Below are 24,066 nucleotides of genomic sequence, written 5' to 3'. Positions count from 1 at the left end.
CAGAGTAGTGGTGGATAGGTTTAAACTGTAAGTACTTGGTACTGAGAAAGGGTCAAGCTAACAGATATTTTAAAATGTAAAACAATACAGATATGTTTAATGAAAGTTAATCATTTCTCAAAGACGACCAAATGTCCATATATTGGTGATGTTTGAAGATGTGGTACACCATACTACCTGAAACAAAACCACTCCATGTATTCTAAACGTACAATGATAGAACAGGTTCCGGGTCTCATGCAATCCAATCACCATTGATTGCACGACACCAATCCTCAAGGAGCTACACTGGATCATTTTACAAATCAATTTAAGATCATCATCATCCTTACTTTTAAGATGGTGCATAAACAGGCTCTAAAATACCTTCGAAAGATGATTCAAGATCGTTGCCTTCGTCCTGGCCTACGTTCTTCAGGTGTGCCCTGCACATACCAGAGTTCCAGGTTAAAGATTGCAGAGACAGGTCCTACTCTTCCATGGCCCCTTGGTTACAGAATTAACTTCAGACAATCTTAAGACGATCTACAACCTACAACCAATTCGAGAGAGGACTGACAGCCTTTCCATAACAGACACTGCGAATCTTTTGAATGACTTATTTGGCAGATATATTGGCTTTACATAAATGCAGTGGATTATTACCTCCGCCACCAAAGGTGGATGGAGGTTATGTTTTCACCTCTGTCTGTCTGTCCGTTTGTGAACAAAATATCTCAAAAAGTTGTGGACGGATTTGGACGAAATTTGGCAGAGATGTAGCGTATGTGACACGGATGAAATGATTCGATTTTGGTGAAGATCCGGATTCGGCTACTAGGATTTTAAAAGTGATTCTTCACCATTGGGAGATAGGGCCAAAAACAGGATATCTCAAAAAGTTATGGACGGATTTGGACGAAACTTAGTGGACTGGCTGGGTGTCTGACAAGGACAAACAGATTCGATTTTGATGAAGATCTGAATATGGATTCGGATATGAGAATTATTTAATTTTTAAGTGATTCTTCACCATTGAGTGATAGGGCTAAAACCAACATAGTGTTGCGGTTTTGCAATAAAGAACGAACCCTATAGTTAATTACACGACAACATGTAGCCTGCAGTAGTCAGTTATTTCTTATTCAATGTAAACATTAGCTCCCTTCCCATTGTGTAATCATTAAAGCAGATATGCGTTGAGTTTAGGCAAGATTCAAACCTTCGTATGGTTGAAAAACAAAGACGTGGTGATGTGCAGGTAGGCGTGGCTAAAATTACAGTCCACATGATCAACCACGGCTTTGGTAGGCGTGGCTAAAGGAACCGCCCACGTCACCAACAAGCAGCCAATGAGAGGTCGTGGACACGTAAACAACCTATCAGGTCTGGAATTTTCCCTAGCAAACTTCGCTGGCAATCTACCAGCATTGCCTCGGCCAATGGTAGCCTGTGGAACATTCTAGGAAGTTTTTCGACCTGATATAAACCCCATGTCCATCGCACTTTGCTCTCTCTGGCTGCCCTCTCTCATCGTCGACCTTCGAGCTGGCTGTCCGACGTCCTGGTTCGTCCTTCATGCGCCTTCGTTCCCCGTGCTGACTCTTCATCCGAGCTGAGGTCGTCACTTGCGCTGAATCGTTCCTGGAGCAGGGATCGTCGTTCGTGCTGACTTCGAAGCGGCGGTTCGTCCTTCGGACCTTCCTTCATCCAAGCTGCAGGTCCGGATCGAACAGCGCGCTGCGTGCAGAAGCGGCCGCCCTCGAGTCCGCGTCAGCACATCCATCGGTACGAATTAACCTGTGCAATTCATCCCCTGTCTGTGTGTGAAGGCGCGTATGTTGGGATTTAGGCTAGGAAGAATTGTTAAGTCTGCTCTCGTCCTTGTTCTGTAAATAATAAATAAAAGACGTGTACATTTTTGTTCCTTTCATCCTGTTCGTGTATGTCTTTGCCTCCATTGGCCAGGCATAGTCCGAACCGAGTTGACTTTAATCAGGCCCATAAATCACGCAGGATAACGCGGCGACCCACACCACACCGTGCGATCCGCTCGGCACACCATAAGATGTGGGAACGCGAAGGTTCATTTCCCGGTCTTTCTAACCACGCGGTCTTGAAGGTATTTGGGAAGTGACCAATAACCCTTCACCCGTGGTTGGGGGATTGGCATTTGAAGTTGCTTCGCAACCCGTCGTCCGCGAATTTAGTCGCGGCCGGCGGCCTGTGGACCTGGCATCTGAGGGGAACTAGGGACTTCACCCCCCTTAGTACGTCGACAGACCCGGGATCCGTGACAATATTATTACGTGTATGGAGGTAGGCAATTAAATACCTTAGTCCAGATAGGTTTGTATAGATTAGCGTGCACCATATGCCATGTAGCCACCTTCATGTATCTAAGTCAGGGCCGGATGTCCGGGTCAGCGTTATGTGTCACCATGCGGAGGGATGGAGCGATGCTAATTAGTTAGGGCATATGGATAAAATTCCCAGTGTGTAAATTGATTTTCCCCTTCGTTCTTATAAAGAACACTCGGCCAGCCATGCGATCGGTACATAATTGCAAATAACACAAGCACCGACAATACCCCGACGCGATTACACCACCTAGCCAAATCATCTCGATGGGCGCCAAGAGTGGTCGTGAGGCTACGCCCCGAAGACCGATTGGTTAAAAAACGATGGGATGAGCGGGTGGCACTCGGTGATTGGAGCGAGTGTGGCGTCAGAGAGAACGTTCGAGACAGAGCAGTAAAGAGGAAAAGTTCCGCCATTTTCTCTCTCTCTCTTGGCCCGGGCTCTTGGTACGAGCGGTCACACTTCCTGCTCTTTGTGTTCCTCGCACAAAGGTCGCATTTTGCATTCTCTCTTGTACTGGGTTTCATCGCGAGCAGTCGCACTCTGTCCTGGGCTTGATCGCAAGTGGCCGCAGTTTTCCCCTTTCTCTGGTGCTGGCTTCATGACGGCTGCGCTTCGTGCCGTGTGCGCCTGAGAGAGACATCGGAGCTTTGGGAGCGTGGGATGATCAGAGGAGGAGGAGGTTTAGCTGTCGCTCCGCAGGTCGGTGGCTGCTCTGGGCGTGACTGCACGCCATCTTGTGCGGTTCCCACGTGGTGGTTCCGAGACCGGTCAAGGAGTATCAGCCAACACACCACACTACATGTTATTTTTATTTCATCATCCCCTTGTGTTGTGTATGACTCCGTGTGGAGGGTTCCTCATTTAGGAATTTAGGTTACCTTACCTTTTGCTAGCCTGGCATTTATTTTCATTAAACCTTTGTTCGTTGCATTGTTGATTTGCCTGTCTTGTACGTTTATTTATTGTGGGGATTGGATAACCCCCCCATGCCGTGTTCGTCCATGCAGGTAAGTGACAAGGGCAGGTCTAGCAGGGTAGAAATCTGACGAACTGACTTGTTGGAAAGGTGGCATCCGATGACGGTGCCACGTTGAAAGTCACTGAGCTCTTCAGTGCAGCCCATTCGACTGCCAATGTTTGTCTATGGAGATTGCATGGCTGTGTGCTTGATTATATATACTTGTCAGCAATGGGTGTGGCTGAAATAACGAATCCACTAATTAGAAGGGGTGTCCGCATACATTTGGGCATGTAGTGTACACAGAGCATTCAGAAAGTATTCAGACCCCTTCCCTTTTTTCACATTTTGTTATGTTGCAGCCTTATGCTGAAATCGTTTAAATTCATTGTTTCCCTCAACAATCTACACTCAATATCCCATAATAACAAAGAGAAAACAGGATTTTAGAAAGTTTTGCAAATTTATTAAAAAGAAAAAAACTGAAATATCACATTGACATAAGTATTCATACCCTTTGCTGTGACACTTGAAATTTAGCTCAGGTGCCTCCCATTTCTATTGATCATCTTTGAGATGTTTCTACACCTTGATTGGAGTCCACCTGTGGTAAATTCAATTGATTGGACATGATTTGGAAAGACACACACCTGTCTATGTAAGGTCTCACAGCTGACGATGCATATCAGAGCAAAAACCAAGCCATGAGGTCGAAGGAACTTGTGTCGAGGCACAGACATGGGGAAGCCTACAAAAAAAATTCTGTTGCATTGAAGGTTCCCAAGAGCACAGTGGCCTCCATAATTCTTAAATGGAAGAAGTTTGGAACAACCAGGACTCTTCCTGGAGCTGGCCGCCCGGCCAAACTGAGCAATCGGGAGAAAAGGTCCTTGGTAAGAGAGGTGACCAAGAACCCGATGGTCACTCTGGCTGAGCTCCAGAGATCCTGTGTGGAGATGGGAGAAACTTCCAGAAGGACAACCATCACTGCAACACTCCACCGATCTGGGCCTTATGGCAGAGTGGCCAGACGGAAGCCAAACAGTTCAATCTTGGTTTCATCAGACCACAGAATCTTGTTTCTCAGTCTGAGGAGAGGAGAGGTGCTATTCCTTTAGGTGCTTTTTTGCAAACTCCAAGTGGGCTTTCACGTGTCTTTCACTGAGGAGAGGTTTCCGTCTGGCCACTCTGCCATAAAGCCCAGATCGGTGGATTGTTGCAGTGATGGTTGTGTTGCAGATGGATCAAGAGAAATGGGAGGCACCTGAGCTAAATTTCAAGTGTCATAGCAAAGGGTATGAATACTTATGTCAATGTGATATTTCAGTTTTTTTCTTTTTAATAAATTTGCAAAACTTTCTAAAATCCTGTTTTCTCTTTGTCATTATGGGGTATTGAGTGTGGATTGATGAGGAAAAAAATTAATTTAAACGATTTCAGCATAAGGCTGCAACATAACAAAATGTGAAAAAAGTGAAGGGGTCTGAATACTTTCTGAATGCACTGTACATCGTTTTGGCCCCATCTCTCAATGGTGAAAAATCACTTAAAAACCAATTCTCGTATCCGGATTCTCACCAAAATCTAATCAATTCTTCCTAGTCACATGCACAGCCTCTCGATCAGATTTCGTCCAAATCCGTCCATAACGTTTTGAGATATCCTGCTCACAGACAGACAAACAAACGGTGAAAATATAACCTACATCCACCTTCGATGGCAGAGGTAACAAAAACAAGCGTTACGCCTAGGTCCCCCGTCGGTGAAGTGATGTGAGTTGACAAAGTGGAAGACGCAAGGCGGCCATCTTGGATTTTGACGTGGCGACCCAATTTTCAATAGCGTTCTCCCTTATGCGTAGATACACCCACACACCAGATTAGAAGTTAGTAGTTCGTTTATTTTTCAAGATATTCCGCTCACAAGGTTGACATATATATGGTGGCGGCCATCTTGGATTTTGACGTGGCGACCCAATTTTCAATAGCGTTCTTCCTTATGCCTAGATACACCCACACACCAGATTAGAAGTTAGTAGTTCGTTTATTTTTCAAGATATTTCGCTCACAAGGTTCAGACATATATATGGTGGCGGCCATCTTCGATTTTGACGTGGCGACCCAATTTTCAATAGCGTTCTTCCTTATGCCTAGATACACCCACACACGAGATTAGAAGTTGGTACTTCGCTTATTTTTCAAGATATTCCGCTCACAAGGTTCAGACATACATGGCGGTGGCCATCTTGGATTTTGACGTGGGTTGCACCCACACCAAATTCGAATGCGGTCCTTCGCTTACGCACGCACGTACGCACAGATTGACGGACGGACGGACCGACAGTCCGACACACGGACGGAGGGGAAAACCATAGTCCCCCTTTCGCTCCGCGGCGCGACGGGTGACAATAATTTGTGGGGTTAGGTAAATACTTTGTGGTATGATAATATTAATTACTGGGTACTTGAAATTGAAGATAAAGTGAATATTTTTTGCAGGGGAAGTGACTGAAGGTGGCTGAAGGAAGTGCACTGTACTATTTGAAAAACTCAAAATGGTCCCTCATCACAAGATTGAAATAAAAAGTCGCAAAATTCAAATGTAAATAAAAAACGAATCAATTATAGGAAACAAATTCAATGTGGACAATGTTGCAAGAATGTACACAGATGGAAATATACTTTTGATAATGGTTATAACCAGATGGATGAGCAGTCTAGATTTAAAGTCTTTTATATTCAAAGTAAAAGAATTGATCCAGTTTCTTGTTTAAAATTTCTGACGGCCGTAAGCTTGGATTATTCCCGGTTGCTTGCGTGGTGTTGAGTTTTTGGGGCGTGTTAGATGAGTGGTAGTTATTAGAATTTTCCATTATCATTTTGGCAGAATGCCGAAACACCCAAGTGAGATGGCTCGGTGGTAAATGACTCACTCGGTGAGTCAGAAGGCTAGATGTTCAATGGGTGGCTAGGAGAGAGATGGCAGGCTGGTCAATAGCTTACTAGGGTGAGAAAAAATAGCCAGATACAAGTAGTGGACAAAAAAACCTGGGTAAAAAGAAAAAAAAATGGCAAGTGGAAACACCTGGGTAAATAAGGAACATCAAGTATATTGAAAGCAAGGGCTTCCATGCATGTGTGGCCCTTGTGTTCATTAAGCAAATAACATCCCAGTATGCTTAGGGTCATATATAAAAATGCTGCACAGGCCTGGTTGCCTATAATTATGGTTAACATGGCTGCGACTTTGAAAGAGGGTGATTTTTGGGGCACGTTTGGCAGGAGCTTCATTGATAAAGACAGCTCAACTTGCTTACGTTTCACAAACAATGGTGTCCAAGGTGATGTCGGCATGTAACTCCGAGGGAAAGACATCATTAGCAAAGGGCATCATTGGGCGGAATCGCATACTTCAGGATTCCAATATCCATGCATTAATTTGAAGTGTAAGGCAAGCAAAGCAGGCAAGTAACTGCAGATCAATTGACTGTACATTTCAACCAGGGACACCAGCAGCCAGTTTCATCAAAAACGGTTCGCCGAGAACTTCACAGAGCGGGACACCATCGTCCGGGTTGGAGTGCACAAACTGCTCATCACACCTAGCAATGCACAATTGCGAGTCCAGTGGTGCAAAGAGCACAGACAATGGTCTACATAGCAGTGTAGAAATGTGATATTGTCAGATGAATAATCCTTCACCATGTTCTCATCAAACAGATGAATGCATATGTGGTGCCAACCTAAAGAACTCTACAACCCTGAGTGCTTGGTTACAACAGTGAAGGGTTTTGGTGGTTCTGTAATGTTGTGGGGCACATTTTCCTGGCATGGTATGAGTGCTGTCGTTCCCTCAGAAGGCAAGGTCCAATGCCAATCGCTACCTAATGGTACTGAGTGATCCTCTTCACCCCATGTTGCAGCATTTCTTTCCTGCCGGCAGGGGTGTCTTCCAGGATGACAATACATCTTAGGACAATTCCTTATGTTATATGTGGTTAGCTCTTATACGAGCCTCGACTAAATATACAAAAAAAAAAACCATATGCACAACACGTATGGTCGCCCAATGATATGATGAGCCCGATACTGACGTTATCCATACTAGGGCATTGCCCGTACTATATCTATATCTAAAATTATATCCCCCCCCTCTATTTACATGAAATGGTTTGGTCCAAAGCGAACGGCTTGCGAGTACGGTGACAATCCCCCCCCTCTATTTACATGCAATGGTTTGGTCCAAAGCGAACGGCTTCCGGAGTTTGGTAAAGAAATCGCCATCGCGTGCACAAACGCGCAGGAAAGCGAATGAATCGCAAATTCGGTTTTATTAGTTTTAAAACATAGTTTAACGCCAACATAGTTTGCAAACGTGAAATAAATGAATACGCTCTCAAATGTGCCATCCGAGGCAGAGTGTGCCCGCCACGTTCGGCACACGCGATCGTTCGCTGCTCTCTGATTGGTTGAATCGTTTTTTGGACATAGCTCGGTAAGTAATTGTCCGATTAATATGAAACCTTGAAAAGGCACATCCTCGGGTCCCCAGCAATATACCTGGCAAGTTAAAAGTATATCGGACCCGTGGTTGTCGAGAAACAGCGGTCACAGACAAACGTACAAACGTACAGACAGAGATTACTGGAATTATAGATAGATGTCATGGCCTTCTCAATCACCAGATCTGAACCCAATCAAGCATTTATGGGATATTGTGGAATGATGCCTGAGACAGCGTTTTTCACCTCCATCAAACAGGTGGGAGTCGATTGACTTTCTCGTGGAAGAATGGTGCCACATCCCTCTTGCAGCATTCCAGACGCTGGTGGACTCTATGCCATGGCACATACAGACCATACTGGATGCACGTGGTGGCCCAATGCCTTATGAAACGACCAAGTGGTGAATGCATCGCTAGGTGAGCTAGATAATGGTCAATGGCCTGTTCGGAGAGCAAGATGTCTGGGTAATCAATAGCTCAATTGGTTGAGCCAAATAGCAAGAATGTAAATGGCTCAATTGGTAAGCCAGACAGCTAAAAGTCATTGCCTCACTAGGTGGGCTAGATTGGTAGTCCAAAAGATTGGTAGTCAATGGCTGATTAGGTGAGCCAGGTGGATAGGTGGTGAAAGGCTTGCTAGGAGAGCAAGAAGGTTTCATGGAAAGGTTGTCCAGTACCAACATTTTAATATGACTAATGGGAAGCAATTATTGTTAACAAATAAATAAAACCAACTGCCATGGCTCCAATACAAAGTCTACCAAAAACATTGCATACACCGACATGAAAACTCAAGAAAACTTGGCATCAAACAGAGTTAATCAGAAACCTCAAATAAAGATTACTTGGGAGTGTATACAGTGTAAATAATAATTACCCCAAAAGGATAATTAGGATTTCTGGTTGGTGGGCAGGGCCCTCGTAAAAATGGGGATGGTAGATCGAAGCATCGACACAGACAGCGGCTGTTGACGTGATATCCGCAAAAAAGTGAATAAATCACAAACTCAGTTAACGGCTTTCAAAAACGAAACACCTGAGGGGACGAGGGACATGGGGCAAACTTATTGTCTCGTCGTGGCTAGTAATACCCCATCTCTCCGGCAGGGATCGGCGAACTGCGTGCACAGGGGTAAATTCACCACTTGCCTCACCGTCCTCGGAAGGGGAGGAAAGGGTGGTTGGGTGGGGACAGGTGGCATCATGAGCATGCATGGAAAATTGGGTGGAGATCTGCCAAGCCGTTTTCAAGACAGAGACAGAATTTTAGTATGATACATTTATTTGGCAACAGTTACAGTCCCCAAAATACCGATGCAGTTTGTAGATACCTGCACACAGCAGGAAGGACGAAAATGTCTGTAAACATTCCAAGCTGATGAATTTTCAATGAATTCAATGGTTAAAAGAGCAGTTTCACATTTAACCACCAAACAATGGTGATGATCAGTCACACATGGCACAATGACACGATTGAAGGACAATCTGGTAAAGGCGTTCAAGGAAGCTCAGTATTGATGAATTCAAGTTTGTACAAGCCAAAAAGTAGGACAAAATGAGCGGAAAATTAAGGATTGGAATGGAGAAAAAATGAAGACAGAGGCCGAGAGAAAAATCCGTTTTAAGTAAAAAAGATCATTCAAATTCATCTAAAAGGCTCACGTGATTTAAAAAAAAGTTCCTTGTAATGAATGAAATTCCAGGCGATAAAAAGCAGCAACCGATCGGTGGTGATGCTGGTATATCTTGTGAAAGAGTCGGAGGTGTAAAGGCAGAATGGAGAGAAACATGGAAGCATACGGATGATTAATCAACATTGGAAAGCAAAACCTTCAAGGTGCAACCCACAAGATGGAGACTTCCAGTAACTAACACGAGCACTTCCCGCTCCTGCTCATCCTCTTCCATCGTCTGTCGTTTTCCTTCTCCTCTATGGGCCGTCTCCTTCCGCCTCAATCCTACGAATCCCTCGTCAAAGCACCGATTGATTCCGTCATCGATTTCTGCTTTCTTCCTTCCATTCCTCATTTCCTCAATGTCCTCCAAATATCCTCCCTTTATGGCACCATTTTCTTCTCTTTTTCTGTCTTGTCCATCACGTTGCATCACACGAGTCCACATCTTCAACCAATCGAGTGAATCAGAAATGTTGGGAAAAACCAATGACGGAGCAGGAACAGAGGATGGCTTGTGAAGACGAGAGTAGAGGGAAGGACTCTCTTTTTCCAGCCTATCCCACAATACCTTGCATTCCCAGGATGCTTTGATCATGGCAGAAGGTGTAACCTTAAGGTTTTTCTGATCTGTGGAGAAATAAATCGTACAATTACTCAAACACCATACAAAGCAACATCGTATGACATGTACACCATACAAAGCAACATCGGATGACATGTACACCATACAAAGCAACATCGTATGACATGTACACCATACAAAGCAACATCGTATGACATGTACACCATACAAAGCAACATCGTATGACATGTACACCATACAAAGCAACATCGTATGACATGTACACCATACAAAGCAACATCGTATGACATGTACACCATACAAAGCAACATCGTATGACATGTACACCATACAAAGCAACATCGGATGACATGTACACCATACAAAGCAACATCGTATGACATGTACACCATACAAAGCAACATCGTATGACATGTACACCATACAAAGCAACATCGTATGACATGTACACCATACAAAGCAACATCGTATGACATGTACACCATACAAAGCAACATCGGATGACATGTACACCATACAAAGCAACATCGTATGACATGTACACCATACAAAGCAACATCGTATGACATGTACACCATACAAAGCAACATCGTATGACATGTACACCATACAAAGCAACATCGTATGACATGTACACCATACAAAGCAACATCGTATGACATGTACACCATACAAAGCAACATCGTATGACATGTACACCATACAAAGCAACATCGTATGACATGTACACCATACAAAGCAACATCGTATGACATGTACACCATACAAAGCAACATCGTATGACAGGTAATGATCCGTGTGAGTGTAATGAGGCAAATTACGGAAAAACAAAAGCACCCATTAATCAAGTGAAGGTTTGGTAAAAGTTGGAATAGGTACCTTGACTCTGATTTTGGGACGAGATATTGGGACAAAAGATGGCAAAATCAAACGTGTATGCCTGAAAGAGAGGAAAATAAGACTTCAGTACATCACATGAAACCTTTTTGAGGAAATTATTAATCAGTTTATCTAAAACAGACTCAGATGTGAAAGGGGGAGGGATTAGGGTTCGGGTTTTGTACAAAGTATTGCGAATACTTTGGGAAATTTCATTCGGCAATTCTCAATTTATATGTCTCAACCTGCATAACAGTTTGTGCATAACAACCTGCATAACAGGTCTCAACCTGCATACCTGCTCCCTCCCAAAATATATATATTTTTAAATAATTACCTCTGCCACCGAAGGTGGATGGAGGTTATGGTTTCACCTCTGTCTATCTGTCTGTCTGTTTCCAAACAGGATATCTCAAAAGGTTGTGGACAGATTTCGATGAAATTTGGTAGAGAGTTTGTATATGTGACAAGGATAAAATGATTAGATTTTGGTGAAGATCCGGATGCGGATCCGAGATGGTCGATAGGTTGGGTGTGTGACAAGGAAGAATCGATTCGATTTTGGTGAAGATCCAATTACGGATCCGGATACGAGTATTTATTAAAATCATAAGTGATTCTTCACCATTGAAAGGGCCAAAACGATATACCTATCTGTATAATAATACCGTAAGGACTCGACTTTGTTATCCCTTTTACGCCGCACCCAGTGACCCGATGCCCACGGCACTAATGGATTCATGATCTACGAACCGCGCTCTTTGTTTATCACGTACAGCCATACTCGAAAAATCTGAATTGGCCGACGTTGGGGCCCAAAAGCATCCGATTAACGGCCGATATGACGCCATCTTACGACGCCATCGTATTGGCGTCTGCTGGGTGAAGGCGCAGCAAGCCGTCCGCTGATTGGACAGTCGAAGGCGACAGCAAGCCGTCCACTGAGTGGACAATCCAGAGCATGCATGCCGCCATTTGTGCCGGTGTCATCGATCGCGGTGTACGCTAACCTCATCAGGTGGGTTTACCATAATTTATTCCAGATACTGGTGATTACGACGAAGTGAAACCGATCAGCAGCCCATCAGTATCATATAAAGCAATAAATAACAAGGCTTCAGCTTCTGAAAGCTTAAAAGAAAGTGTACTTCGCCGAGTGACGAAACGTAGGCGTAGGCCTAGGCCCTACCTATCCAGTTGTGTTTCCGTTGTGGCCATGATCTCAACAAATGGCGTAGGCCATGTGGCGTCGGGTAGGTCATGATCAGCCCCCTCCCCCCCCCCCCCTTTGTTTCACCAACTCCTGCATCTGCCACCGTTCATGATTATCAAAGTAGGCTTTACCCTGTTCACGATAAGGTAGAAATCAGTGAGTTGTATACGAAGAGATAAAAGGATGGCATTGACTTCGAGACGGTACGTGATAGTTGGCTGCGGCTGGCTGATGCCACATTTTTTTTTTCTAAGTGCCATGGATGCTGATGGACATAATAAAGGTATCGGCTGATCTCTCATCGTAATATTACCCGATGGAAATTAACTGTTACTTTGTTTGTCATTTCCTGTGCAATAATGTCAAATTGATAAGTCAGACATCCTTTTCTATTGACAGCTGCTCTCCTTTTCAATGGCATCGTCTATTGATATGCATGTTCTTCTTTCATATAATTTTACACATTCACAATCAGTATTTCAATTCTTGCAGACATTGGAAAGGAAGTTGACTCACAGGCCAACTCTCTGGCTCAATCACAGGCCGACGCACAGGCGATGTAATTGTGAGTAGCATTTTTGCACAAGTGAAAATTGAAAATACACGTTTTTGGTATGTGGCTGTGTTATTTAGTGTTTGTTTTGTCTCTAACAATATAAAATACAAAGTCAGGAGGTGACACTTTATACAAAGTGTAAGTTGGATTCTACAAAGTGTCGCCTTTTTCTTGATTTTGTTCACACAAATCCAACCCACACCATATAGAGTCTCGTAAAAAATACTTTTCAAATGCCGGCGAAAGAGACAGCTAGAAGGCAGGGGAAGGAACCTCAGGACCAAGCATCAAAGGCAGTCTGAACGCTGCACTGCCAAAGCCCCTGAACACTGCAATGAAGACTCTACTGCCATGGATCAACCACACCACTCCACTGCCAAAGCCCCTGAACATGGCAATGAAGCCTCTACTGCCATGGATCAACCACACCACTCCACTGCCAAAGCCCCTGAACACTGCAATGAAGACTCTACTGCCATGGATCAACCACACCACTCCACTGCCAAAGCCCCTGAACATGGCAATGAAGCCTCTACTGCCATGGATCAACCACACCACTCCACTGCCAAAGCCCCTGAACACTGCAATGAAGCCTCTACTGCCATGGATCAACCACACCACTCCACTGCCAAAGCCCCTGAACACTGCAATGTAGCCTCTACTGCCATGGATCAACCACACCACTCCACTGCCAAAGCCCCTGAACATGGCAATGAAGCCTCTACTGCCATGGATCAACCACACCACTCCACTGCCAAAGCCCCTGAACATTGCAATGAAGACTCTACTGCCATGGATCAACCACACCACTCCACTGCCAAAGCCCCTGAACATGGCAATGAAGCCTCTACTGCCATGGATCAACCACACCACTCCACTGCCAAAGCCCCTGGAACACTGCAATGAAGCCTCTATTGCCATGGATCAACCACACCACTCCACTGCCAAAGCCCCTGAACACTGCAATGAAGCCTCTACTGCCATGGATCAACCACACCACTCCACTGCCAAAAGCCCCTGAACATGGCAATGAAGCGTCTACTGCCATGGATCAACCACACCGCTCAAACAGTCGATTCCTCGGCCGTCAAATGTTTCCTCAGGTAGAACAATTCTTTTCTGGAACAATGGACAATGTTTGTGAGTACTGTGCAGCTCTTCGTTTCCCGAAGGAAGCATTAAACTGCTGCCACAATGGTAAAGTTGAACTTCCACCACTACATCCGTATCCATCTGTATTGAAAAATTTATTTCTGGGTACTGATGACAGAAGCAAAAACGTTTTAGAACATATTCGACAGTATAATAGCGCTTTTGCTCTGGCGTCGCTCGGTGCCCAATTGGCTACGCCACCAGGTCTAGGCCCATATTGTTTTCGCATCCATGGTCAGATTTATCACCAAACCGGTTCCCTTCACCCTGAACCAGGTGCAGAACCCGTTTACAGCCAATTGTATATTCTAGAAGGACATCTAGCTATTGAAAAGAGAATGAAAAATCAGCACAATCAAAATTGTTGACGTGATGTTATGAGTCTCATAAACAATAATTGTCTTACACAGCTTAACCCTTACATTGCTGCGAATAAGAATATGCATCAAGTTGAACAGGCGCAAGCCAGAGAGGCCGCTGAACGTGGTGCTCCTCCAACAAGCGTCACCATGTACATGAAGCTGGGTGGTGACCAGCGCCGCTACAACGAGCCCCGTCATGACGAAGTGGCTGTTATTTTCGTCGGTGACAATGGTGCTCCACCTCCCAACAGAGACATTGTTGTGTACCCACGTGGTGATGCTCCTCGCAATATTTCTTACATGTCTTCTAATATGGACCCCATGGTGTATCCTCTTTTATTTCCGCGAGGAGACCTTGGCTGGTCACTAGATATGAAACATTGCTCTCAGCGCCAAACTGCAAAGAGGTACAGGGTAACCATCCTACAGTTCTATGCATACCGATGTGCAGTTCGACGTGGCTTCAGTCCCATCCACTCTGGTGGGAAACTTTTTCAACAGTACTTGGTTGACTGTTATGTCAAAACTGAAGCATCCCGCCTAGACTTCACCAGTCGTAATCAATCGTCTCTACGCATAGACCTTTATCAGGGATTGATGGATCACGTTGGTCGACAAGCCGAATTGTCAGCATTGTCTCCTGGTAAAATTGTCATATTGCCTTCAACATTCCAAGGTAGTCCTCGGGCCATGGCACAGAAATACCAAGACGCAATGGCTATCATCTCCAAGTATGGCAAGCCTGACCTTTTTCTTACTTTTACTTGCAATTCGAAATGCAAGGAAATAACCGAAAACTTGGGTCATGGTCAGAGAGTAGAGAATCGACCCGATTTGGTTGCTCGAGTTTTCAAACGTCACCTGGATGCACTTCTTGCTGACATAAAAGTACGTCATGTATTGGGTAAACCAGTCGCTACTGTCCATGTTATCGAATATCAAAAAGGAGGCTTACCGCACTGTCATTTACTCATTGTACTTGATGCAGAAAGTAAGTTGCGGCATTCAGAGGACCATTGACTCACTTATATGTGCAGAAATTCCAGATCCAGCCATACAAGCCCAGCTTTATGAGGTTGTCAAATCAACCATGATTCACGGACCATGTGGGATACTCAATCCCCGATCAGTCTGCATGGACAGTGGGGTTTGCACCAAAGACTATCCAAAACAATTTCGGCAACAAACCATGATTACTGCTGATGGTTATCCCCACTACAGACGCCGGGATAATGGACGCACAATCAAGATTCGTAATGTGCAGGTAGATAACAGATGGGTTGTTCCATATAACCCATGGCTTTCCAAGAAATACAATGCACATATCAATATTGAAGCATGCATGTCAGTCAAAAGCATCAAGTATTTGTTCAAATACATATACAAGGGGCATGATTGTGCTAATGTTGAAGTTAGACAGACTAACGAACTCACTCATTACGAAATATCGACCTACCTCGATGCGAGGTATGTTTGTGCTCCAGAGGCCTTCTGGCGACTTTCCGAGTTCCATATGCATCAGCAGTCACACTCCGTTATTCGATTGCCTGTTCATCTTCCCCGTCAACAACCAGTATATTTTGAGCAAGGGCATGAGCAAGAGGCAGCACAAAGAGCCAGCGATACTCGTACCATGCTAACTGCGTGGTTTCTACTCAATTCGCATGATGAAAGTGCGTGGCAGTGGATTTACACTGAAATTCCCAACCATTATGTCTTCACATCTGACAAAACGTGGCAGGCTCGGAAGCGTGGCGGAGGAAATGTCATAGCTCGCATGTACACTGTCGGTCCCAAAGACATGGAGCGATACTGTTTTCGTCTACTGCTTTTACATGTACCTGGGGCTACCTGTTTCGATGACATTAAAACTGTTGGTGGCGTCATGGCATCTTCATTCAAGGATGCCTGTCTTATGCGTCACCTTTTGTCAGACAATGATGAATGGGACAGTGCACTAACACAGGCTTCTTCATTCCGAATGCCTTGTGAATGGAGGTCCCTCTTTGCCACAATATGCATCCATTGTCAGCCACAAGATCCAGTGACACTTTGGCTAAAGCACAGAGAATCGCTCATTGAGGACTTTCGTCGTTCCAGTGATTTACAAGTGGCTGAATTGCATGGTCTGCAACACGTTCAAGCAATATTACTCGATGCTGGTCTTACTTGTGCTGCTTTAGGTTTTCCGAATCTCCCAGACGAAGCTGAATTAGACTCCGAATCTGGTTCCTTTCCACACGCTGAAATGGCAAAAGCTCAGATACCCCTTCTGAACACTGAACAGAAGGTGCTATTCGATGCTGTGTGTGCTGCAGTGGTGGAGGTTCAGAGTAAATCACCGCCACGACCTCGCTGTTATTTTCTCGATGGTCCTGGCGGTAGTGGCAAAACTATGCTTTACAATACGTTGATTTCATTTCTCCGTGGTCAGAGTCTCAGAGTTGCTTCAAGTGCATGGACAGGCATTGCCGCCACACTGCTCAACGGTGGTCGGACTGTTCACAATCTGTTCAAGCTTCCAGTCCCTATCATTGATACGTCTACCTGCAATATAGCACCAAACTCTGCCCATGCTGAATTGCTTCGATCAGTCACCATGTTTATTGTTGATGAAACATCAATGGTCCCCTTACATGCTCTCAATGCCATCGATATAGCACTGAGAGATATAACTGCTACAGACGTTCCCTTCGGTGGAAAAAAATTTCTTCTTGGTGGTGACTTCAGACAGGTACTTCCAGTTGTCCAGAGGAAGCCGCATGCAGTCATTGTCGAAAACTGTCTGAAACGTTCTCATCTTTGGCACCATTTTACTGTTGTAAAACTGGAAAAACATGCGAGCCAACGAGGACCAAAAATATTTCGCTAAGTGGCTGATTGAACTTGGCAATGGTCAACTTCACAAGCCTTTCCCTGACACTCACCCGGAATGTATCGCACTTCCCCCCCAATTTAACATTGTAAAGGGAAAAATAATAGACTGTTTTCGATGATGTGTCAGAAGCAAATCTTGCTCAAACGGTTATTCTGAGCCCCACCAACGAACATACTCTGAAGCTAAATGATGAGGTCTTGGACAGAATTCCTGGTCCAAAGACAGTCTACTACAGCACTGACTGCGCCATTTCTGATGACAATGAAGAGGCTCAGAGCTATCCAATTGAATTTCTCAACAGCATAACACCTTCGGGGATGCCGCCCCACCGTCTAAGCCTCAAACCAGGGGCTATTATAATGCTTCTCAGGAATCTCGATATTCGTCAAGGTCTTTGCAATGGCACTAGACTTCGCCTTCACCACCTTCATTCCCCACGTACTTGATGCAGAAATACTAACAGGTGCCCACCAGGGACAACGAGCTCTTATACCCCGTATCAGACTCGCCCCATCTGATGCCAGTTTACCCTTCGTTCTACAGCGAACTCAGTTTCCTGTTCGCCTGGCATATTCAATGACCATAAATAAAGTCCAGGGCCAAACATTCCGTAAACTGGGTATCTATTTGCCTGCTCCTGTCTTCTCCCACGGCCAGTTATATGTGGCATGTTCAAGAGCACGGTCGTTCAAAGATGTGTATATCAAGGTTGATAATACGAGTACGCAAGGAGTCGTCAGAGGCTTGACTATTACCCCAAACATTGTTTATACAGAAGTTTTAAAATAATTTCAACCTCTGATACTGCGTTCATTGTATTATATTCCTACTGCTCTGCCTTGACATTGACGCTTACCAATGCGCCAGTATGGGGCTAATTCCAGTCGATTTACTAATCCGTTCATTTTTTAAAAGTCTATGGTTCTACTGCTGTTCCTTTCCATTGACACATACCACTGCGCCAGTGTGGCCAGAGTGGTGCTATGCCGATTCCTATTACGAATCCATTCATTTTTCAAAAGTATATCGTAGCGTTGTCATTTAAGTAGATTGCAATAAATACGTTGTTCATATACGCACTCTGCATTCTTATCTTTCTTCCTAACTCTTACTCGGACAAGCAAATCCCCTATGCCATCCATAATGGTACACTCTATCCATACACCACATCCTCCCTTCCGTGGATGTTCCACGGGTTTCGGCTAGTAACATTATAGTGGGGCAACTTAGCATAACAATTGTGCATTTTGTGAGGAAAGCACCAAATTTGGCACACTAGTAGACGATCATATTATGAAAAGATCGGGATATTGGGCCATCTCAGATTCAGAGATTTGATTTTTGGAAGATTTCGATTCGATTGGGATCGAAGAGAACGCCTTCTTCGTCTTCTGTACAGTGAAGTTGCCAGCCCTGAATTCTCTGGCTACATCTGGGTGCTTCATCGGGAGTGCAACCATGTCCCTCAGGTGAACAGGGACCCACCTGGCATAGTGTGTGTGGTCTAAGGCATGGAACCATGGGACCAGTTCCGTCAGGGCATCAAGGTACATTGTGAATGAAGCCTACCAGAGAACATACGTAGACCAGTACCAACATCTCTAGTTCCAGCACAGTTGCCCAGTACTGAAAGTTGGGAATGTCTTCTCCTCTCTGGTGACACCGGTCTTCGAACTCAGGCAGGTCTTCTGCATCATCAGCATATGTCATACAGTGGCGTTCATACGCACGGTGTTGCAGGACGTGCAATGCCGCTGCAGTGATTTGATGAGCTCTTCTTGTGCGGGTGACGTGGGCAGCTCGCAGGAAGGAGTCGGCCGTCCCTGGCGTTGCAATCTCAGCTTGCAAATCTGCAAAATCTGCAAATCCTGCAAAAAATCAAATCTCTGAATCTGAGATGGCCCAATATCCCGATCTTTTCATAATATGATAGTCTACTAGTGTGCCAAATTTGGTGCTTTCCTCACAAAATGCACAATTGTTATGCTATATTTAGCTTAGCTGCCGGACTATTATATTTCAAAAGGTTGTGGACGTCTGATGCCAAAACTTGTTGGATGAGTTGGTTGGGTGACACGAACAAGCCGACTAAATTTTGGTTATGGTCCGGATCCACATCTGGCCCATCAGTGGGATACAAAACGTAAACTGTTCAGCCTGGTGAAGATATGCTCTCTACCGAGTGCTGTTCTAGTTTAAATATTTTTGGGTGTGTATTAGTATATACTTGATCTTGAATGGGCTTTCGTACATATAGTACTGTGCAAAAGTTTGGGTTATTGTCCCCCGTCGCACCGCGGAGCGAAAGGGGGGACTATGGTTTTCCCCTCCGTCCGTGTGTGCGTCCGTGTGTGTGTGCGTGCGTTGAACCTTGAGCGGAATATCTTCAAAAAGAAATGAACTACTAACTTCTAATCTGGCGTGTGAGTGTATCTAGGCATAAGGAAGAAGGCCATTGAAAATTGGGTCGCCACGTCAAAATCCAAGATGGCCACCGCCATATATGTCTGAACCTTGTGAGCGAAATATCTTGAAAAATAAGTGAAGTACCAACTTCTAATCTGGTGTGAGGGTGTATCTCGGCATAAGGAAGAACGCTATTGAAAATTGGGTCGCCACGTCAAAATCCAAGATGGCCACCGCCATACATGTCTGAACATTGTGAGCGAAATATCTTGAAAAATAAGTGAAGTACCAACTTCTAATCTGGTGTGAGGGTGTATCTCGGCATAAGGAAGAACGCTATTGAAAATTGGGTCTCCACGTCAAAATCCAAGATGGCCGCCACCATATATGTCTGGACCTTGTGAGCGGAATATCATGAAAAATAAACGAACTATTAACTTCTAATCTGGTGTGTGGGTGTGTCTCCAACCCACTCGCAAAAATTATCGACTCTTCCATGTTTCCGGCGTCTTCCACTTTGTCAACTCACATCACTTCACCGACGGGGGACCTAGGCGTAACGCTTGTTCCAATTATATTTATACTTCAGAGTAAATTCATCAAATTATCAGTGACTATCAAGTTGCCCGCGTCCGCATGGGATTCTAAACTGGGTAGGGATGAAGGTGGCAAAAATGCAAATGGCGTCTTCTGTCATCAAGCTGGCAAGCTGGGAGCAACAATTCGCATTTATTGCCGCATCCGATGCAATTTAAATGCTCTAATGACAGCGAGGTGCTCCACCTGAAGCTGTTTGGTCGATATATGTAGCTTTTTGATGCTTTAGGGTTCATAATAAAAATTTGTATTGGTGTCAAAGCCAGTGACCAATTGTAAATTAATAGTTGGACAACAGTCAAATTTGTTTATTGTCATAAATTAACACCTTTATAAATTTACGTGAAACAAACTGCTCAAATTAAATAGAGAGCTACCACATGCAGTCTAAAGATTAAGGACATGGGAATGGACATTTCAACTCTTGCTTTACGTTTCCGAGCACAATCTTAGCTTTGTGAATGGAAGTGCAAACAAGGCAATTTGTGTTCTGCAGCATTTAAATATATAATTAAATTTAAATAAAACAAAAGTTTTAAACCCAGTACAGGGTGGCTAGAAAGTAACTTTACCCCACATCACCTCCTCACCCCATCCCCCCTTTTCCCTTAATAAATCATTTGTACTCCAACATACCGATTCAATGACTAATTAATCACTAAGTAATGCACAACAACACCGTTGCATACAATAATGTCGTTGCAAGTGTCATGTCAAAATTTTCAAAAGAGCGACGAATTCATCAATATGGCTGAAAGATGTCATGGCATGGATGTTTATCCTCGCCAACATGTAATGAACCTGGGATGTGTTCAGTTACCTAGTTTCTTGGAGAGCGCTAACAAAGTATCAAGTAGCTTTTATTTATAAAGTAGCTTTTTTCGCCTCTGCAAAGTAGCTTTTATTCTCGTTCGAGTGTTTTCATAACTACCAAGGCTGATAGACGCCAGAAGAGATCGCTAAAGTAAGTTATAAATCGGGAGATCGTTAAAACTGGGAATTGTACTTCTTCGCTTTTTTTTTTTTTTTTCTTTCTTTTTTTCCCCACCAGCCGAGCACAATAAAGGCTGAAGTGATTACAATGATTCTAATTTCTAACGTGAGGAAGTAACTGTCTCTGGGCATTAGGCATTGTTTAATTCACCATGCAAGCTCTGAGGGGGCGGGCGTAATCCAAGCAGTACTCGCGATATCAAATGGTCATGTGACCTGTGGTAAAGTTTAAATTTCCTCAGTTGAACAGTTTCCAATGTATACTCTTGACAAAATGTAGACAGAGGGTTTTAAGGGTCCTCTGGTCTTTTAGGTCTTCGGAATCACGATCAAATGGTCATGTAACACATGGTAAATTTCAATTTCCTCTGTTAAACGGTTTTCCATGTATGCTCTTGACAAAATTCAGACACGTACGTATGTACTTGACCGATCGCTTACCCCCTTTTTGCTTCACGCACACGTGGGAAAAGGAAGAAAGGAGGAAAAAAAGAGAGGAAGAGATGAGGAGGGGAAGAAGAGGAGAAGCAGAAATGCCAAATTTAAAGGCTTATGATTGGCTCAAATTTCTCGATTTTTAGCTCACCTGAAACTTCTTATGGGATGGTGCATCGTCCGTCCATTAGTCTGTCAGACAGTAAACACTTGCAACTTCTCTGAAACTGCTGATGGGATTGTGACCAAACTTGGCTAAAATTATATTTGGTATGTTGAAAGTTGAAACTCAAGTTTGTTCACGACATTAAAATTAATTAATTAATTAATTTGGGGCTTAAAGGGGTCGACCAGTGGTCAAAGTGGGTCCAGGTTTGAACTCCCAAAATAGGTATTTGCTTTCTTCTCTGAAACAACACAATCAATCCCGATGAAACTTGATCCCAACCTTCATCACCCGGAATGCACCGAAGTTTTTTCACTGCATTAAAAAAAAATATATATATATATCGGGTCCTGAAGGGGTTTCCAGGGGGTGGGGGTTGGGTGCTTGCCCCCCCTCCCCCCACCACCACACAAATAGGCATTGGCTTTCTTCTCAGAAACTACACATACAATTCCGATGAAACTTGACCACAACGTTCTGTTCGTCATCCGTGATATACCAAAGGTTGTTCGCGACATTAAAAATAAATAATTGAGGTCTAAGGAGGTCTACGGGAGTTTGAACCCCCCAAAGTAGGTATTTGCTCTCTTATCCAAAACTACACACGCAATTTCAATGAAATTTGACCACAACCTTTATCACCGTGATGTACCAATGTTTGTTCACGGAGTTGGGGAAAAATATATATATATCGGGGTCTAAAGGAAGGGGGTTGTACCCCAAAATAGGTATTTTTTGTTGATGAAAGTCTGATGATTACGTTAGTATGATTCTACACACCATCCTGTCTCCTAGCCACCATTGAAATTGTTTGGAAATACCGTGATACTGTTTAAAATACCTTTAGTCGGTGTAGTATACTGCTTTATTCTACCAGGTGAGCGGGTCAGGTGTATTGCCCCTATTTTTACATTTATCAATGTTGATCCCATCTTCACTTACAGCAAATTAATCGGCTGTGTTTGTAATCAAGACATTCACAGGTAAGTGCTGCACAACACCTGTAGGAGAGAAAGGAGACTCTGTGCATCTCTGTGGCCAGTTATGTTGAAGAGCAAAACTCGTTGTGGAGATATCCTGTGAAGGAAAATAAAGGTAGGTAATGGGAAGGGAGAGTTGAAGATCTTTAAAATAATAATTCATAAGAGGTGGACATTGAAGTCACAAGACATTCATCCTCACTAGCCGTGCATACCTGTTGCTTCACCGATGGGTTTATTCAAAAGACAGTATGTTGTACGACACAAACATGTTGCATATCTACTTGTGAAGCTCAATGAGAATGTAAAACGAAGTGAAACACACAAAAAATGTTTTTTTTATAACATGTTGTTGTTACCAAAGGTTGACGGAGGTTATGTTTTCATCCCAGCCTGTCTGTTCGTCTGTCTGTGAGAAGGATATCTCAAAACGTCATGGACAGATTTGGGACGATATTTAATAGACACATTTGAGTGTGTAACATGGAGGAATTGATTCAATTTTGGTGAAGATCTGGATCCAGATCCGGATGTGAGAATTTTTTAATTTTTCAAGTGATTCTTCACCACAGAGATGGGGCCAACACGACATCTCAAACAGTTATGGACAGATTTGGATGAAACCAAGTGGACAACTTGTGTAGGTGACAAGAACAAGCGATTCGATTTTGGTTCAGTTCCGTATGCAGAACATAAAACACAAACTGTTCAGCCTGGCAGAGGTATGCGCGCAACAGAGTGCCGTTATTGTTGGTGCTGCAGTGGTGGCTATGGTTGTTTGTGTGCTCCTTCGGTATACATATTACTATTTCTTCGAGAAATATTACTACATGTAATCTCGTGTGCTCCTTACATGTTCTTATAAAGGATTCCTGCTGAATGAATGAATGAATATGAATGAACGTTTTGAGGCCATTTTCCCTGCTAGAGCGGGGGTTAGCCTTGCGGGCCCCATGACAATCATGGTTCCCTGTTTGAGGCAGTTTTTATGGCCGGATGCCCTTCCTGACGCCAACCCTTAGTCACCTCTTGCGATGCGCAGGGATACGGTGTACCTATTCTAAACCGAGGTACACACCGGGACACACCTGCTCTTGTAGAATAAATGTTCCCATTGGAACTGCTGCATTAAACTCGCAGTCCAGCTTCCTCTTCTTCAATCTCTGAAAGAGGGCTTTTAAAAACTGGCGTCTTTATAGTGAAGTAGACACAAATTTTGGTTCCGATTAAATTGATTATTACCTTTTCAACCATATAAATCTTTATATTAGCATTCCTATATATCTATATGTTAGATTATTAAATGTACATTTTAGATTACCTATAAATTAGCATTCCAGCGGTACCATTTTTCATTATTTTACGACAGTCGGAATTACTACATTA

General features: G+C 43.9%; 1 protein-coding gene across 6 annotated transcripts in view; it reads right to left on the bottom strand.

The window, feature by feature from the left end:
- Positions 1 to 365: 365 nt before the first annotated feature.
- Positions 366 to 24,066, bottom strand: part of LOC137430147 (folylpolyglutamate synthase, mitochondrial-like) — a 78,228-nt gene continuing 54,527 nt past the window's right edge. For 2 of the 6 annotated variants that reach the window (XR_013623842.1, XM_078780335.1), the window contains 4 exons: positions 22,702 to 22,777; positions 18,673 to 18,971; positions 10,943 to 11,003; positions 9,069 to 10,107 (listed from right to left, as the gene is read on the bottom strand). Coding sequence is in view for 4 of the 6 variants with exons in the window: in XM_078780335.1 (XP_078636461.1) it covers positions 9,611 to 10,107; positions 10,943 to 11,003; positions 18,673 to 18,971; positions 22,702 to 22,777 (933 nt within the window). In the remaining 2 variants the exon portion in view is untranslated. Of the gene's footprint in view, positions 426 to 9,068; positions 10,108 to 10,942; positions 11,004 to 18,672; positions 18,972 to 22,642; positions 22,778 to 24,066 lie in introns of those variants that run through there. The other 4 variants (XM_078780334.1, XM_078780337.1, XR_013623843.1 and 1 more) reach the window with 3 other exon arrangements.

The sequence above is a fragment of the Myxine glutinosa genome, chromosome 6 (assembly GCF_964187855.1).
Source record: "Myxine glutinosa chromosome 6, kmMyxGlut1.1, whole genome shotgun sequence".
Classification (NCBI taxonomy): domain Eukaryota; kingdom Metazoa; phylum Chordata; class Myxini; order Myxiniformes; family Myxinidae; genus Myxine; species Myxine glutinosa.
This window is presented reverse-complemented; position numbering and strand designations above follow the sequence as displayed.